At 37.5% G+C, this 19,485-nt stretch overlaps 1 protein-coding gene and 1 long non-coding RNA gene across 9 annotated transcripts in view; both read left to right on the top strand.

Moving 5' to 3' along the window:
- LOC124304300 (trafficking kinesin-binding protein milt) overlaps positions 1-12,823 on the top strand; it is a 101,865-nt gene extending 89,042 nt beyond the window's left edge. For 7 of the 8 annotated variants that reach the window (XM_046762304.1, XM_046762306.1, XM_046762305.1 and 4 more), the window contains 6 exons: positions 5,119-5,195; positions 5,403-5,778; positions 5,906-6,141; positions 6,266-6,456; positions 6,538-6,786; positions 7,599-12,823. In XM_046762304.1, the coding sequence (XP_046618260.1) occupies positions 5,119-5,195; positions 5,403-5,778; positions 5,906-6,141; positions 6,266-6,456; positions 6,538-6,786; positions 7,599-9,057 (2,588 nt within the window). In that variant the 3' untranslated portion in view covers positions 9,058-12,823. Of the gene's footprint in view, positions 1-3,842; positions 4,385-5,118; positions 5,196-5,402; positions 5,779-5,905; positions 6,142-6,265; positions 6,457-6,537; positions 6,787-7,598 lie in introns of those variants that run through there. The other variant, XM_046762307.1, reaches the window with a different exon arrangement.
- Positions 12,824-16,319: 3,496 nt separating this feature from the next.
- On the top strand, positions 16,320-17,457 carry LOC124304506 (uncharacterized). The gene is made up of 4 exons (XR_006908204.1): positions 16,320-16,351; positions 16,821-16,896; positions 16,980-17,045; positions 17,399-17,457. It is a non-coding gene; the product is annotated as an uncharacterized LOC124304506 (long non-coding RNA).
- The last annotated feature ends 2,028 nt before the right edge of the window (positions 17,458-19,485 follow it).

Here is a 19,485-nt window from a genome sequence, read left to right as displayed (position 1 = left end):
TTTAAGGTTCAATACGCTTGTATAGTTATTATCGTTGTAACCGAAATCTCTAATTTCGTCACGGTACAATTTTCTTTCGATAGATTTTTCGTAATGTTATTGTAACTGTAATTTGTAACCCGCAGAATGTAGTTGGGACATGAATCGTTCCAATTCCTGCAAAAACTGCGACGTGTCAGAATCAAATGTCGTTTGCAAATTACGCGTTAAATAAATTTATTTCAGGTAAAACGAGTCGAAAGTCGAGGAATTATAGACCATTTTTTGAATTTCAAAGCTTAAAATGAAGCTGAAACCACGCTATCGTTCAGTCGTAAAAATATCGGTTATTTGCATACTTTCACGCATCGATAACAGCTGTCCAAAGTTGACTTGAAAAATCAAGCTCGAAAAAGAGTGTAACCGTCTCTATAAAAAAGCTTCACAGACCACACCGCGCGTGTTGCTCGAATCGAAACAATATTTTTGATTTTTAATCTGCCATTACCAGTAATTTCGACGATTTTCTTTTTTTACATAGGGATCGAGGTGTTATTAAAAATCAACAACTAGACAAGTTGCACGTTGTATATTATCGGGTCTAAAAGAAAACCAAGACGTGATTTCGTTTATTATTATTTAACAATTTTTTTCCCCAAAATCTATAATAACACAAAATAGTCTTGAAACAACTGATGTAAGTGATTCGGGACTCGGATAAAAATCAAGAACATTTTCCTGGCGTGAATTCGTACTACCTATTTACTGCCGAAAGGTTTTTCTTACAGTGACGAGGCGACTATTGCCGATCATCTTAAAAACATCACGTTTTCATCCTGATAAAGTTTATGTTCGTGTGTAAATAACAATGTGCAATTTTTGTTGTTTCCTCGTCTTATTTTTACACAGTCAGGGACTAGTGCGAAGTTCAAATTCATGTAGAGAACGCGCGCGGTGTTGACGAAGGCTTGCAATTTGAGGAGGAAAAATATTTGCATAATGCAAATCGAATCGCATGTGCGAATTATTGCAAGGTATCGTATATCCACCCTCTGAAACACGATGCCATTAACTTTTTGTAACAATTTTTTTCCGTTGCTTCTTTTGCAACTGTTTAATAATCGACGCACATCCGTTGAATTTATTACGCTGCTTATGTCGCAAAAACACGTATAATAAATACAGATATACATCGTACAATGTACCCGTATGCGCTTTTGCAAGGCGTAAGATCTGGATTTGCCATGTCTTGCCGTATTTTATCGTTTAGCATGCGAATGTTGCACCACAATTGTTACTCACGCATTTGCACCCCACACCTGAAACTGTTTTAGGTATTTCAAATTCTAGGGGATCGATACCTGTGAGTTCAATTTGAGACAGTAAAAAAGTACTTCGGATTCGCTTATAAAATTTTGATACTTACTTCAGACTGGCGAAGAAAACGAGAGATAGATCAAGCTTTTTTTTTTTAAATACATTTTGCTGAAAGAGGATCTAATGTACACTTATTCATATATTCATAGATCGATGAGCAAAATAATACATTTCAGAAAACTTGAATCCTCGTTCATCTCCAGGCTGAATATTTGTCGATAGTGTGAAAAATTGAATTTTCTGAAAGATTTCCTTACGATTTGACGAAATGTGTATTTTTTCCCTTCTATCAAAGTTGATACTCGGATCCTCTTGAATACAAGAATCGCGTGAAATGTACACAACAAACAAAATCACGGTATATAATACACGACGATAAGTTGATAATAGTTCAAAAACGTCTCCGGTTCTCGGAGATAGCGCTTAGCTCTACTAATAATAATATCGTATAAGACAATTGGAATCCCATTTTTATTTCACAATCATTCAAACGGTAGAGAAATGATTAAACTTTTTTTTTTCGTACTCTCCCACGGAATCAACGTAAGCAAAAGTGAATCTATGCAACTAGTCTTTTAACCTCGAATGCCTTCGAGGCATTGTTATTATCATAATCATAATCATATTTCCTGTTGAATTGAAATACCGTGGCTCTGATCCCTGGTATAAAGAGTCAAGAGTTACACGCGGGCATCACAAAAACAAAAGTCTACGATGTTGTAACAACCGGTATTCTCGATATCTTCTATCCTCTACTCTCGCGTATTACACACAGGACTCAGGCCCGATTGGGTTTTAAGAATTATGTACGAGCAAGGCTTCGGAACAGGCCCGAAATAGAAGAGAGATCATCCTCTGCAAGTCTTCTATTGTTATTTCGATTTTTTTTTTTTTTTTTTTAAATTCAAAGCGATATTATACACCTCGTACACCAGTACAAAGCTATACGTTATAAACCACGCAACAGATTCTTCTCTACGTAATGCGATGATTAAAATCTTTCTAGTTCGTATACGTCATCCATGAAAGAAGAAACAGCGTGTATGAGCTGTGTTGCGTTAAATTTACTACTCGATAAAAGCGCAGATTTTGATGTTGAAATCGCTGCAAATGAAAGAATACGATTTCCATCTTCTAGTATAAAAAAAAAAAAAAAAACTCGCTTTTAACATCGTTGAAATACCATCTCCAGCCTATTTCGCGAACGGCACAATTCTCTAGGTACACATTTAAAAACAAGTCAGTCGTCTTTGAAACGAAATTGGGCTGAGAATGCGGATAAAAATCTGACGAATAGTAAAAAGATATTTCAAGATGTCAAAGGGGAAAAAGTGTGACCTAGTTGACAAGGAAAGTCCCATATTCGGGTCTGTATTCTATTGTTATATTATAATTGACATTGATCAATATTGAACAGATGTCAAGTGAAGTGAAAATGTACAACTTCTTTTCAACGAAAGTAATGCCGGGGTCAACTTTTGGTCGATCGCATTTCAATCGTTCTAATTCAATGCATTTGCGTGATTTATTTATTATTATTTTTTTTTATCCTCCTCATCTAAGGTTAACTGAAATCTGTCTTTCTATGTTCAGATTCCGATTTTTGTCTTACTATTCTTATCCCTTTTACGTATTCAATTTCTCAGTATATGTATAAAATTATAGAATAGAAATATAGAAAATTGCTATTCGATCTAATTTATCAACAGCTTAAAATAATATACACACACACACACACACACACACACTGGTCAGGGAATTCTGCAATTCTCGAATAGTCAGGGAATCGTTTACTATATATTTTTTTCATACAAAAATACGTCCCACAGTTTTTTTTAAGCTTTAGATAAATTAGATCGAATACCAATTTTCTTACCATAACCGGAAGGTTCTCTTCAAACTTTGAATATTCCTAAATATTACCTGACAAACGACTGTACGCGTCGGCTAGATGGGTCAGTGTGACCCAATAAGTGACAGTTCGTACCTTCGTCTAAAAAGAAAAGATGATGTATAAAATACGTATATATTTTTCAATTTGTTATAACGAATTTATTAAAATCGTTCAGGGAAAATTATAAGATTCTTGTCTGCAAAACCTGGAAAAGTCAGGGAATTTCGTGATGGAGTAGATCTAGTGGCCACCCTGTTAATACTATACAACTTAATATATAATGTGTTACAAATATCAGAAAACGAGGCAAAACGTGAGCGCTTTTTTTTTTTCAAACAAAATTCGTACGAGCCTGAACTCTTTCCATTCCAGCTTTTCGCGATTATTCGAATCCAAGTCCTCCATCCCTCTCTCCTCTACCTCGTCTGTCTACCACGTGGGCTGCACTTCTCGGTAGACTCTGAAAAGTCTGAATGCGCCAGCGTCGCGACGCCCCGACCGGTCGATAAGCAGAGGGTATTGTAGGTACATATATATATATATACACGGTTTTATTCACTCCCCTCGTCCCGTGATTTCCAAAGCCAGCAGCGAATCCAGCATCCCAACGGCCTTGACGTGTGAAAGGTAGAGAAAAACTTCGAAGGCTCGCGTTACAAGTTTTCGAAATTTCTGTAATACGTGCGGTTTCCTCTCTAATTCGTCGCAATATTCGGGAAAAATTTTTCTTCACTTCTTGCGGAGATGGTGATGATACTTTGTAAACTCTTTAGTCCTAAATAACATTGGTGCTTGTATTTATTTTATATTACTTTTTATTTTTATTTTTTTCTCGTTTTTCCCTCGTTTCAATATCAAACCGATCTCTTGATTAAGTGCCTGCGTGTGTCTCCCTGTTTTATCGACTATGTGTTATTCGTTTGTGATCATTTATTTTCGTCGTGAGATTTATAACCGACTTACAGAAAACAAACGAGGAACAATGTAGAATTTCGGTGTATATCAATTTTACTGCCGTCTGGTGTAATTTAACCTAAATGTTTTCGCGAGCTTTCGAAGTATTTGTTAATAGAAATCGGAGTGTAAATTCGAAATCGGAAGACGATGCCGCTGAATCCTCGACCGGCATTTCAGGTATTACGCTTTTTGGAAAAGTTTCTATTTTAATCAGCGTCGATTTTGTCTTAACGATACATTCCCCAGCTTCTATTCCTACCAGATTCGTTTCATTCAACAAATTCTCTCGAATTCGTGCGTCTACACAGCGAATATTCGCCTCTGCGCTACGATGTTTATTATACGTAATTTCCGTAAATATAACGCCTGATTCACGGTGGGAATATGCGTCGTAAAAGCTAAAAGATCAACACTGCCTATACTATGCGAAAATTAATCAAAATACACATTAAGGCGATGCCGCATGCGCAATTTTTACCGGCTGCAATTTATTCTCATTACAATTTTTCGAATTAATCCACATTAACCATGATTTGAATTTTCTTTATCAGAATAATAGCAACGTCTTACAATACTCAGCAGATTGATAAAAACACTTGAAATATTTATCACAATGTTCTACATACCCGCCCGTAATTTATTACACCGTTGTTTTAACAAGCTTGTGTTATTTTTGGTTCACGAGCAGTTTCTTCTGTGTTAACCAGCACGATTTACTTTCTTATTGATGATTGATTTTAGCCAACAGTCCAGCTTTCTACGTACATATTTATATCTATATATATTTATTATGCCAAGTTGTTTCGTATTTACAAATCGTATACACGTAACATTGTTGCACGTATGATAATCGTGCAAATTGTTCGTACCGATACACGCAACTGACTTGCAAAATTTATTATCTGTTCCAGTTCTATGTAGCAACCGGGTGAGCCAAATGACAAAAACCTATAATGATATAGAAGCAGTAACCAGGCTTCTGGAGGAGGTGAGAACTCATTTTTTTAACTACATTTTGCCAAAGACAAAACAAAATTATCGAAGCTAGGGTGTAATTTATTTGCTTTTTGAATCGCACCTTCTTGCGATTCTTCATATTTCACATAACTTGCTCCTCTTCTCTTTTACGTAAACGTAATTCGTTTATCTCACACGAATCGATATCCAAACTGAATGAATATTTTCTGTCATTTAGAAAGAGAAAGACTTGGAATTGACAGCTCGAATAGGAAAGGAGCTGCTGACACATAATCAAAAGCTAGAGAGCAATGTTACATCGTTGGAAACAGAACTAAAACTAGCCAATGAGAAAATAACGCAGCTGAGTCATGAACTGATTAAGAAAACGGAACTTGTACAAATTTTAACAAACGATGTCGACGACTCTGGGTCGGAAAGTGGGACCCCTACGGGTCTTAAGGGTATTAATTTGGACATGATGCAGCGGCGGATCAGCGTCCTTGAAGATGAAAACAAACAGCTACGTACCGAGTTTACCAACTTGGTGCACGATGCTGACGATTGCGAAGAGAAGGAAGCCCGCCTCGTCAAAGACATCGCCGCCCAATTAGGTGAGATTAATCATTTTCTTCGGTGCCTATTTGCCAACTTTTTCTAAAATTAAAATCTCGCGAGCCTTCCTCCTGGTTCTGACCTTCGCTGATCGAGAAACGTTTCTTGACAAAACTAATATTACAGCAAGCGCAAACATAGAGGCAGACGGAATGGCGGACGAGCTGGACCGCCAGAAAGAGGAGAACAGACTTCAGCACGAACAGATAGTGAGTCTTAGAGCTAAGCTGGCCGAAACTGAGCTCAGGCTTGCTCGGTTATTAGCCGAACACGATGAAATGGGAGCTACGCTAGTCATTACTAAGGATAATCAAAATATCCTTGCCAACGAGCTTGCCGAATTCAAGGACCGATATACGGAGGTGAGATTTGAGCATTAGAAACTGCCAACTCAATAATTCAACTCCAAAGAACACCGTAGTTTGAATTTAAATTAATACCATACTTACAATTCTACATTCAAAAACGTCTAATCAACTCTTACAGGTCGTAAACTTGCTGGCTGAAACGCAGGAACAATTGCGTAAGCAGAGAAAGAAGGGTATGCCCATGGTTCGTGGTGGCTCACTTTTCCCGTCTCTTGGCGCCGCCCCACAGCCTGACTCCATAGCTTCCGAGCTTGAGTCTTCGTTGTATTCCGAAGCCAGTCTTGACTCAGGAATCATCAGTGATAGAACGTGAGTTTGGCACTAACTTTTCAAAACTTCCATACATTCTCACTCATCGAATATGACCGCACAACTTCTTGTATCTACTAGGCCGGCTTACAAAAAAGTATTTGAAACCGTTCGGAGTGCGTCTCGAGCATCGTACGCTGGCAGTATGGATGCCAATCAGTTCCCACGTATCGGCTCCATGACTACATCAACTTTGTCCAGCGGCTCTTCTGGCCCGCGCATGAGCTGCGGTGCTTTAAGGCCTGTAGCTTCCTCGGGATTCCCCAGCTTGGACTCTACCGGCCACAGCGACAGCGAAGGCTCCCTTTTAACAGACTCGGAAGAATATCCGTAAGTATTTTACATTTGTAATATAGGTATTTACTCTTAGATAAACGTAACTTTTATCCACCCATCATAGAACAACCAACAATTGGGGCAAAGTTGGGGGATTTTATTTGTTAAAGAAAGCGTCAATTTCTTGTCTGAGATCAATAATGCTTGTTCCCAATAACTGATATTGGATTGAAACTTAATCGCTTCTTAAAAAAGCTTTTACCTTAGACAAATAGAACCAACAGTCTGAATCCAACGTGCGGAAATGAATAAAAAATCCGTTGAAAAAATCTCCAGAAATGTTATTTGCGCTAATGTTGGAGAAAACGAATAGAATAATGTTTCTACTGTACAATAGAAATGAGTATGATCAAATTCGGTAACAGAAACTCAGATATCGAATATTTACAAAAACGTTTTCTAACTAGAGTACGTTCAAAATTATTAAACTCCAGTGTTTTTTCATCTGATCTTAATGTTTTTGATTCATTTTACCCACCAACCAGACCCCCCAACAAATTCTCTCTTTACCCAGTTTTATGTAAAGAATTACTAGGTTTTTATTCACTACGGTGCTGGATTTTCGGAAGTTTTGTTTTTCATTTGATATAAGAATTAGCACAGGAGTGCAAATTGAGCGTCAAACGAATTTTTTCATTGAATTGCTTATGCATATTTTGAGTTACTACAATGTGGCTATTATTAAATTTTGCCTAGATTTCAACATGAATTGATAGTATTAGTAACGTTGAGACTACGGATGATATTTGAAACTAACTGAGACGCGCAAAAATATTACAATCGTATATTGTGTATACTTTTTATAGCGGTCCACAACAAACTGGAGTACCAGGTGCACCTGGAGCAGCAGATCTTGAAGCCGCGCTGCGTCGCTTAACACCGGCAGAAGTAATAGCAAGACGTGCGTGCCTGAGTACCGGTGCTGGTTACAATTACGACTATGACGCTGGAATTCAATCCCCACCGTCGTTCTTGCCATTCGGATGTCGAACACCTGACAGCATAATGTCGACTGGAAGCAGTGGTAATCTTAGTGGCTTTAGTGGCAACAGTGGAAATGGTTGGCGTCTTCCTGAAAAGTTGCAAATTGTCAAGCCGATCGAGGGGTCACAGACGCTGCATCACTGGACGCAGCTTGCTACTCCAACCCTCGGTGGTCTACTAGATGAAAGGCCAGGAGTAAAGACGCGGGGAGGTCGAGCGCTTGAAGATCTTGGCCTAGAGACGTTCACCTTGGCTGATCTCGAAGAAGACGAAGAGTATGCGAATCCTGGAAAACTATTCCAGGACACTGGATCCATCTATACATTCACAAACAGTACTGTCCTTCATCCTGACGATCATACCAGCGTCACCGCAAGCGTTGTCGGCAGCAGAGTCGCTACGGCTCCAAACAGCGCTCTTAATTCTGGAATGAACACCCCGAGAACCATGAGCCGGCGTAATTCGACGTCGACTTTTTCTACCACTCTTGGACTCGCCAAGATGCTGAACGAGAGAGGAATCAAGGCCGTCACTCCATCCTGTGTCTCGACTCCAAGTGGAGAACGCAACTTCACGCCAACCGCTACTCCATGCAATAGCCCTGACGGTACTCCGCCCCCTTCCAGATCAAGCTCCCCACCTCCTTACAGCAGTCCGTTCAGACTAGGCCTGTTCAGCAGTGGAGCTGAACTACTGAAACGCACTTTTGGCACTGAGGAACAAGTTCCTGTTCGAAAGTCAAAGCGATCAAAACCCACGCTTAGTCGGTCAGATAAGAAGGCTTTGACTGGCATCAGGCTGGTTGAAAAACTTGAACGTATTGGGATAGACACTATAATGGCGACTACAGCGAGTTCCTCCATCTCCCCTCTCGCACTTCAGGGTGCAATTTACACAAGGCGATCAATGGACAGTCCAATGGCTCAGCTAACGTCACTGAAAACTTCAATGTCATCTAGTATTAGCCAAGATAAGCTCTCATCTTCCTCGTCGAGCAGCAGCGGAGACTCTTTGATCGAAAAGCCTCCGCTGCCGCCTGGAAAAAACCGAGGAAGGGAATCGGAACTTGGTGTCCCTGCTCGTCCGGGATCAGGTGCTTTGACCAACAGACTTGGTCAATTGACTAGTCGCCAACGACGCTCCGGCGCGGGGGCAACACGCCCTGACCTGGGCAAGGTCAAGGCAACGTCGACGCCTCAGAACGTCAAGGAGTCGGCACCGCAATCGGCATTAGGCACTATTAGCTCCCTCCTTTTCGGAAGGAAGGGAGGACTTCTGTAATCACGTTAACGACGCTAAACTAATGGCAACTTTGTAGGTTTTGAAATAGCAGGGAAATCAGATGTAGGAATCATATGTTATTTTCTAATTTACTGCAATACTGAACGGACGTGAACGAAATCTGCACGAACTGTTCGTCTTTTTTTTTTTTTTTCTGGTAGTTTATTTATAAAACGATAGAATATATTCGCATCATGTTTGATAAAGGTTTGCTCTTCATCCGAGTATCGAATAGTCGACCTGAGACACCCCAAAAGTTTTAAAGTCAAGAGGCCACCGAACTGCGGCCATCACGAATTAGTTTCAAATGGTAGAGGATTAACAAAATACCATTTCTTCGATCGTATTTACTGATCTACACAAAAGGAATTAACTGATGAATATATTTTGGTGCAGAGTAAATTAAATTCATTTAATCAATCACAAATTTAGAGTCTTCTCGTAATCCGTTTTCAACAATTGACGATGACAGCGATTTTTACCTGAACAGAGCATTGAAAAATAACTTAGTGTTTCCAGTGAGTATCTTTATTGTGCAGGCTATGAATCTCGGAAAAAAAGAATTCCATCCAGAATAAAGTGGACAGATTCGTTATAGTTCTATAAAAGTAGAAAAAACAGGAATTTCCAGGCTAGTAAAAGAGTTACGTTACAACTGACATAATATCATTTTTACATTTCAAGGCACTTTTCACTGTATTTGAATCCCAGATGGATCTCCCGCAATTGATTTACTTACCATGTTTACACTAAGAAGCTATTTTCTATTTTTCAAGCCCTTAGTTCAATCCAAGTCGCAGCCTTGACTCATATTTTCAATATTGTGTTTGGAATAATATCAAAGAGCTTTGTAGTATAATTTAACCGTGTTTGCGACAAATTATTCCCCAAGAAGAGCTGCGTGTAAATAGTTCATCAAAATAATTGTACATCAATTTTTATAAATTTTTAACACATACAAACATACCGGTTTAGAAAGACAAAAAACCAATACTGAGAATTTGGTCGTGTTATATGATTAATTTTAGCAGAATTCACTTGCAGCTGCATACCAGTTCAGATTTAAGAAAAAAAACCGATTCTTTCAGTTACAAAGGTGCGTGATTTCCCCTGTGAGAAATTTTAAATCATGTTTCATTTACCTAAAATAAAAAATCTACCGATGCACTAGATTGTGCTTTTATGTTTGAAGAGAAAATTAAACATACGTGAATTACTTTTACAGTTGATTATTCCCTAGATGTAAATATTAAATGGTATTAATGATTGGCGTCATAACATACCTCAGATCGCTTTTTAGATACACAGATACGTATTACAGAATTACTCTTACTGCTACATTGGTTGTCATAGCTAAGCTCGCTAACGATAGTCATAGGATTATACCACACCTATACTATGTAGACGGCCAACTTATTTCTAATCCAATCATTATTAGTTGTTGTCATCGATAGTTATACAGCGAAGCTGGTCAAGCTCAAATATTACGTAAAAAGTCTTAGGACGAAAGCATTGAACTATTGCAATCGTATTATTCGATAAACGCTGCGATGCGAAGACCGCAACAAGTCCTCAGGTTTCACTCGCCTGTGGATATTTTATAAGTATCAACGGTTGAGTCGTGAAATATCATTTGAATAATTTCACCCTTGCAATTGTAAGTCGAAGCAGGATTTAAAAAAAATCAATTATCGTATGTGCAATTGCTCGGGGTAGAAATATTAATTCAAATAAAAGTTGAAAGTGCAGCCACGCACAGATTCAGCAGCAATATTATATGTAAAATGTGCCCGAATATAATTTAATTGTACAGTAGAAAGCCACGTATCGTGTGGTATGTAAATAGATATGCAGGTAATGGAAGGAGAGAAGAGAGAAATTTGTGAGAGAGGATGAGAGACATTATAGCTTATTGAGAAATTGTTATTAGTTGCTTATTTCATGGATAAAAATTGAACAATGCTTTGCTAGAGTTTCTCGTAGTATAATACTAGTTGGGATCCCAGAAACTCTTATTTCAGCACAAACGAGTAAAAAAAAAAAAAAATGTCCAATTTCTAAATCTGGTGCTAATGTATTTTTAATTCGGATTTTTTTTTTTTTTTATTTTTTCATGTTAAGGCGTGCCTCGTTTTGTCACACTTGTCAGTTCGTGAATTTTATATATTTATTTTTCTGTTCTTGTTATTTTTTTGCAGCTAATTATTTACGACGATACGATACAGTTTTCATCAACGTAAACTAGCTGTTGTCAGTCTTTGAATCAAGAAGATTGTACATTCAGCACTTTGTTTATACGCGAATGTTGTAATCGATATATCAATTGTGGCAGTGATTTATATTGTATCAATTTTAATACAGATTGTTTGTATGTTTGATTCTTTGTTTTGGCTTTTTGACAGAATTCATCAATTAAATTATCATTGTAATCTTAGTAGGCGTTCCGTTAATCAATTACCATTTTACTTAAGGACAATCCTGTATTATATAAACGAGCATTTATTCTCGTTGACGCCTTGTAAATAAAAACATTATAGATACGTACAAATTAATAAATCTTAAGTTGAAAACGAAAAACAAAGAAAAAAAGAAAAGAAACAATTATTAATTGATGAAAAATCATTTGTTGCTGTCCTGTGCTGTGAGCTAAGTAGTTACGTTTAAATGTTTGCATCCTTATGTTATTTCCGATTTAATAAAAGGCCTAATAAACGTGAACATGAGAGAGGATCTTTTAAATAGGAATAATAACATGTAGTGATGATGAACAGTCAGAGGTTCGGTGTTGTTTTCTGTAAATAGAAATATAGACAATTTTAGTGTTAATTTCAGAGAAACCGACGAATCCAACGTTTGCAGTTATAAGAGCAGAAAGGCCTAAATCAACTGATTTTACTCCAATAATGCGAAATAGCTACATTAAATACATTTTCTGAACGAAATCAGCAGAGGTAGATAAAAAAAATGTGGTGACGGATCTGCATTCTATCTATCGTACCATACCGTGTATTATAATTTATAATAGTGATTACTCTAATTTATCAGTGTAATATATAAGGTTTGGTGAACAGCTCGAGAGTTTTGCCAATTCGTTAAAAGAAGGTCAACGTAATCAGACTTGCGATGAAATTCAGGTGATTCCTGATATGTATTATGTAATGTAAAAAAAAAACTATTTTAACAGATATTACATGTCCATCAAGGGCGTAGCTAATTTTAATTATTTATTTCTTTTCCTAATGGGTAAATATTTTGTGTATTCAGCTTTTTCAATTTTTTTTTATGGATCATTGCATGTTCCACAGTAACCTTCACTTACTATAAGTCATACCGTTTATCCAAATTATTGTCACTGTGTGCAATTTATTATGTACGTTCTCAGTATTAAACTGTATCGAAGGTACACCACGGTGCTTGATATTGATAAAGGGAATGTCAAAACTTGTGAGATCATCTACTTGCCGTTCTCTTGTTCATTTTTTTTAGTTTACTCTTTTCTTCCTGAATTGTGTTGCAGTTCAAACGTTCCTATACATACTATCAATACTACTGTTTGTGTAGTTTTTATTTGTCAGTTTCTGTTTCAGACTTTGTACGTGCATTTACATTATTCTAGTGAAATGCATCGTTATAAATATGAAAATAGTTACCAATGTTAATCTGCGGACTGTATAGGTATTTACTATACACAAACCTAGGTATACTCTATACATAATATGACGTATACATAATATAAGAATTGAACAATAAATATATTTAAATATGATCGTCATTTTTTCATCTTGTGTTGCCTTTGTGACAATGGATACGTTGTACGTGAAACAGATAAATGTACAGTCAATTTTCGTTAGAAACGCCGAAATGGAAATCGTCAACAAACACAGTGTCGACTTTTAAGCGTCTTTCGTTTGGTGCCTTCTGCAATTAGTAGAATTTCGAATTGTCTGCAATTCCCAGCCTCTTACGTCTCACTTATGTCAAGGATTAATTTAACCAATCATCTTACTTTCAGATTTCTTCTTTCAGAGGATATACCATGGAGCCTATGGGATATACAGTGCCAGTTCTTTATGAAAACCCCTAGACTACCTATACAGCCGGACACAAACCATTTTCTAGAACTTTCGCAGTTGGAGGATATCTTCTCTCGGACTGACTTTACCGATCCTTGGAAAAATCCTCCGTATTGCGCTTTACGTTATCATAGTTCTTACCACGGTTTTCTGGCCATGAGAGTTTTCAGACCTGTATGTAAGACCGTGGTCCGAACTACGTGGTTGAGTCACTGGTTCTCAGTTGCATTTTATCCTAAGAATGAAAAAGTCTAGAACTGTAAATTGGAAGTGTGAACAAATGGAGAAAATGAAGAAACGAGAAGGAAATCGAATGAAACGGTAGCGGTTTTTCAAGGTAAGATAATAATCTAATTCATTTTCATTATTCCGGAATCGTATACTCGTGCCTGAACAAAAAACAATAATAAAAAAGATATCAATACTTAATTAATTTCAATGCTTTACATGTATTACGATTATAGGATAATCAGAATAGATCAGATTATTTTCTTATATCTCCAACAACTACTCATAGAGCTTATAAACAAGCTCTATGGAATATGCTTTGAGAAACGTATCAAGAATTACATCCGAAAAATGAAAGATTTCCTCCGTAATTACCCTGCTATTGGTTTTTCGCTCCTTTTGATGTCTTTTTCGCATTCCTAAGGGTCTAATTAGCGAAGAAGCAGTCCCGCAAAACGATGCTGAGACGAAAAGCTTCCGAGCTCTGAAAATCGCAAAAAAACAAGGCTTATCCTTTTGGATTTTTTCAGTCGAAATTTGGCCTATTCTGAAAACTGGTTGAAGTAATCCTTTGATACACCATATCAACGTAATTTTGCGAGAGGAAACGGTTATGCTTGGTTCGATTACACTGCAAGCAACGTATAAAAAATCACAGCCGAAAAATGAAAGGTTTCCTATTTAATTTCCCTGCTATTGGTTCTACGCTCTTTTTGATGTCTTTAACATTCCTGAGGGTTCAATTCAATAGAAAAGACGTGTCGCAAACGAGTCTGAACGCTTCTTTGTGGGGATAAATCCCTTCAGGTAGCTAATTTTTTCGAAGCTTCATGAAATTCATTGTTTGAACGGTTCTTCGACTTCTTGGTGCAATTCTAATTCGAAAATTTAAACGTTCTAACTAAACAGTTAGAATCATTCTGTTGAGCTCAAACATTTGATGAATAACTTCTTTCAATTCTTGAGTACTTTTCAAGAACACCTAAATTCACTGTTGTAGTTCACTTGTTTTGAAGTTCGCTTTATCAGAGTAGGATCGATGTGAGACTGCTGTTGTGGCATGATATTCTGACTTTTATATTCGAATTTCTCCCACCATTCTTATATGGTTATGTCAATATTTTTTTTCTGTTGGGGACTTCTAGAAGCCTCGTAGGCTATTGAAAATCATTGTCAAATCGAAATTTGTCGAAACGATTGCAAGAATTTGTTCATTGTCGAAGCGGACACGGGTTCAGAACCTTCCAGAATTTAACGTCGCAAATCGGCGCAACCAGCCAACGTGATCTTGAAACTAGACAGACGGTTCCGGGAATTGTTCGCGCCTGCGCTCGGTAATGCCTCGATCTTGCTCGATACGAGTTGACAACATATAATGGTAGAGCACGATTCTGAGGGATCTTTTTCGATTAAGGCAAAAGGCAGAGCACGGTTTTGGAGACTATGGTAACGTAGAGGTAGTTCTGGTGAATTTTTATACGGAGAAAATAATAAAGTTTATGGGTACATATGTAGTTCACACTTCTTTCAAACAGAATATTCTCATAATCATAAATCATACATCATACATCATACATGGTATTAAAGTTCGAAACCAAAGTTTGGATGTTCGGATGTTCAGAAAGTGACGTCACTAAAACTTTTTTTCTCTTGACGTCATCGATGTATAGTGATCGTCGACGACAAACATCAGTTAGCTGAATTCCTCAGTCTGAAATCAACCGCGCAGTAGAGAGGACGTATGAGAATCGCGCTCCGCAGATTTCGAGTACCGGGTTCTCTATCTCCAGGTCCGATTCCTGGTGCAACTCGCGTTCCAGGACAAGCGCTCCGTAGTTTCTACGCTCAAAGTCCACTACCTGGTGAAACTCGACTTCCAGGAAAAACGTTCCGTAGTTTCTGCGCTAAAGGTCCACTACCTGGTGAAGTTTGACTTCCAGAACAGGCGCTCCGTTTTTTCTGCGCTGAAAGTAGGCTACCTGGTGAAACTTGACTTCTAGAACTAGAGCTCCATGGTTCCTGCGCTCCAGGTCCGCTACCTGGTGAAACTCGACTTCCAAGACAAGGGCTCCGTAGTTTCTGCGCTGAAGGTACGCTACCTGGTGAAACTCGACTTCCAGGACAAGCGCTCCATGGTTCGTGCGCTCCAGGTCCACTACCTGGTGCAACTCGACTTCGGGGACAAGCGCCCTGTAATTCTTGAGCTCCAGGTCCACTACATGATAAAACTCGACTCACAGGACAAGCGCCCCGTAGTTTCTGCGTTCAAGGTCCACTACCTGGTGGAGCTCGACTTCCAGAACAAGTGTTCCGTGGTTCCGGTTTCAGTTTACAGTAAATTATTCCGATTCATTTTTTGCGCAAGCCCAAATCCAGTAGCTGTCAGTGCGCTAATGAAATTTCTATAATCTTTTATAATTTTCTCATAATCTTCTTGATAAAATGTGTCGATACAAAAATTATAATAATCCTTACACAATATTTTTAATGTGTTCTAATCTGAAAATATTTATGACTGTTCGAGATATAAACCGCGGTCGTTAGTGGCGGTCGTTGGAGGTCGTCGAAGGTGGTTGGGGGTGATTGCAGGTGATGGAAGTGGACAAGAAGGAGGACGAGGAGGACGAGGATTTGTGCGCGGTGAGTGAAACATTTTTATATTATTTAACGGCAATTGTAATTATACTTAATCTGAAATTTTTTAAACTTGTCAAGTTTACAATGAATTATTTCAATTTATTTTTCGCGCAAGCACATATGCAGTAGCTTCAAATGCGCTAATAAAATTTATTACATACTAGTTAATTATATTAATCCTTACATAATATTTTTGATGTGTTCTTATACTGAAAATATTTATTACTATTCCAGGTATAACCCGAGGTGGTTATCGGTGGTTGTTGGAGGTGGTTGGCGGTGGTTGGAGGTGGTCGGTGGTGGACGAGGAAGACGAGGAGAACAAGGTGGACGAGGAGGACGAGGATTTGTGCTCGGTGAGTTTAACATTTTCATAATATTTGAATGCAGGAGTAGTACAAATCGGAAAAGGAGTAGGAGTAGAAGTGGAAGTAAAAGTAGGAGTTGGGTAGTAAGAGTATGTGTAGGAGTAGAAGTAGAAGACGGAGAAGAAGGGGGTGCAAGAGTAGAAGTAGGAGTAGGAGTGGAAGTAGGAACAGGAGTTGGGGGAGTAGGAGTGTGAGTAGGTGTAGAAGTAGAAGTAGGAGATGAAGGATGGGGAGGGGCGGGGAGGGTAGGGTAGGGTAGGGTAGGGTAGGGTGACAAAGAAGAAAAACCAAATACAAAATAGTAATAGCCCTTTGCCACAGCATAAATCCATACAAGATTCCAAGGTAGGCATCTTACAATTAGATTTACGAGCAAAGTCTGATTAGTACTTTGTCGATCTTGTTAGACCTATGAGATACGTTTCTAACCAGACAAAAATATATCTAAAATTTACAGTATTTGACAACGGTGATACCTTATCACATGGACAGTGGCCCACCTGATAATCAAGCTTTACAAGTCCTCATTAAGAGTAAGTTTTACAAGTTCTTGGTAACAGTACCAACAATTACTTAATAACTTCATTCGAAATTAATAATATGTTTTTGTTTTCAGTATTAAAGGCTATTAATGAGGATAGTCCAACGGTGCCCACATTATTAACGGACTACATATTGAAAGGTGGGTTGATTTCTTACACCTTGTCTTGAATCCATGCGAGATAAACACTTGTATATTTCACGGTCCAGTTATTATCATGAGATTGAAGTTCGTAATGTTATTCAGGCGATGAATTTTTAGAAAAACTTGTAATACAACTTGAGGATTGTCTGAAAATAAGTAAACCGTAATAAACCAAATTGTAATCATATCAAGTTATCAGTAATACGCAATTGCGGGTAAAATATTAGCTTACTTTTGTAAGTATTTATGAATATAGCCTCTATGAATATTCATTGTTGGTATATAAGGTCTGGCAACGTACCTACTTTCTGTAAGTGATGTTGAAGATTTTCAACATAATTATGTTTCAGTTCTGTGCCCCACCTAGTGATCCACTAGTACATATCCTCCGACGTGACATCGCTGTGCTACGTATAAAGAAGAAAAGATTTATTACGATGCAAAGTGCTCCTCTCTTCTTGCCATTGTGCTTTCAGCCATTGTTGTGCTGTGTATTTAAAATTTAGGACAGTATATAATATAGAATAACAGGTACAGCTACGAATATAGCACTACAATAAATCTTATAGAAATGAGCTCTCATTGAGATTTCTCTGTACTTATAATTCGACATGAAAAGGCAAAAATCAATGTAATGCCATCTGTAAGGTAATTTGACTCGTATTTGCACTACGAGAACTCGTTGGGCATTTTGCGGTGAAACTTGGAAAATTGTTGTACAAGAAATTAAATAACTATAAAAATGGATAAAAAATATTATCTCTAATAGTGAATGTAGCTAATACAGCTTTAACCTTATATTGATTATGTTAATGATCTATTGTGACAAGATCGGAATTAGATAAGCTCTCCAAATACTCTTTTCTAGTCTATTAATTTATATCATGTATATGTAAATGTATATTTCTTCAGTTTATACAATCACTGCACTAGGATTACCCTTGCCACGTTTTATGGTGCGCTTGTGTAATTTGTATATTATTAACCTTACGTTTTAGTCTATTTGCGACAAGTTGTGAGTGTTTCTAATTTATTGGCAATTATTTATGTACATGTATGTGTATATATGTATATGTATACTTATGCATGCGTATATACATGTATACACATATATAAAACTAGATTTTTAACATAAACACAGAGGTTTTAGTATATTCACATACGGATTTCTGTGTATAGGTATACTTGAACTAAAATATCCTTATCTCTAATACGGAGTTCTTCGTAATTCGCATTTGTTCCTGTAACCCAATGTCCTACATACGATGGTAAAAATCGAGATCCAACTCAAGTGAGTCTCAAAGCCCTGTTGACATAAAAGCAGCTATTTGATAGAAATTATAGCTTATAGTTTACACAGCCCATTGCATGATATTTCATTATAAATACATATGTTTCAATGTATTTAGGAATAAAATATCAAATATACAGAGGTCATGTGCAAATAATAAATGAATTCGACCGCAGTTTGATGTATTCGTTAGAGCTTTAACAATAAATTTAAGCTTTGTTACTTCTTTTATTTTATTATGGATAATCAAAAACATTTCCGACTATTCGCAGTGTGAAAGCATGGGGATTAAACCGAATGTAGCAAAAGATTAGAAACAGTGTATGTAGAGTACGGGTATTTTTCTAATAATGCAAACACGTGTCGCTAGCTTAGTTTTGACATATCTAGAATACCACGCCTTGCGAATTAGCTTCCCAGACAAAGATGAATGGTGAATTTTAAGAACTGTATTATCGTTGTTGAATACTCTATGCCTCATGGGAAAAGAAAATCTGTAACGATGAAATTGATGCACCGGATCATCGTTGACTTCAACTTTTGAAATGTCCTACCATTTCCGAACACCTCCAACCATCCTATTTACCTATATTACTAGATTAGCTATGTGTGAAAAGAGAAGAATTATTCATTTCGAAATGGGATTCTATTCGACACGCGCTCGATGTATTCCATAACATAAGTATTCATAATTATTCTAACATCTTTTCATTTGCTCTCTCAATCTTGAATTTTCATAGGCATAGAATCGAAACGCTGTTTTAGCTGGTCGCAAGTGAAGTATCTGCATTAGGTGGAGGAGTAAAATTGATTTTCGAAAAGTTTTCAAATGGAAAAAAATTCAGAGTATATGTAATACATCGCAGCCTATTGGGACTGTGCCCAATCAATTTCTCTCGCTGAACTACGTCGGACTAGTGCCAGAGAGAATTTATTCCAGCACTTTTCAAAATCCCGAAAAATTTCGCCAAAAATACAAAGGGGTTAACCTTCCTTTTTTTTTGAACAAAAAATCTTCCGTCTTAGAAATCATTTGTATGACCCTTTTTCGACCACTTGGACCCCCTGGAATTCAGAAAACGCAGCGAGAAGAGCGTGAGACCAACAGGAGAGAAATGGCGAGCAAAAAAGCACCAGCTGAAAAAT

The sequence above is a fragment of the Neodiprion virginianus genome, chromosome 5 (genome assembly GCF_021901495.1).
Source record: "Neodiprion virginianus isolate iyNeoVirg1 chromosome 5, iyNeoVirg1.1, whole genome shotgun sequence".
Taxonomy (NCBI): domain Eukaryota; kingdom Metazoa; phylum Arthropoda; class Insecta; order Hymenoptera; family Diprionidae; genus Neodiprion; species Neodiprion virginianus.
This window is presented reverse-complemented; position numbering and strand designations above follow the sequence as displayed.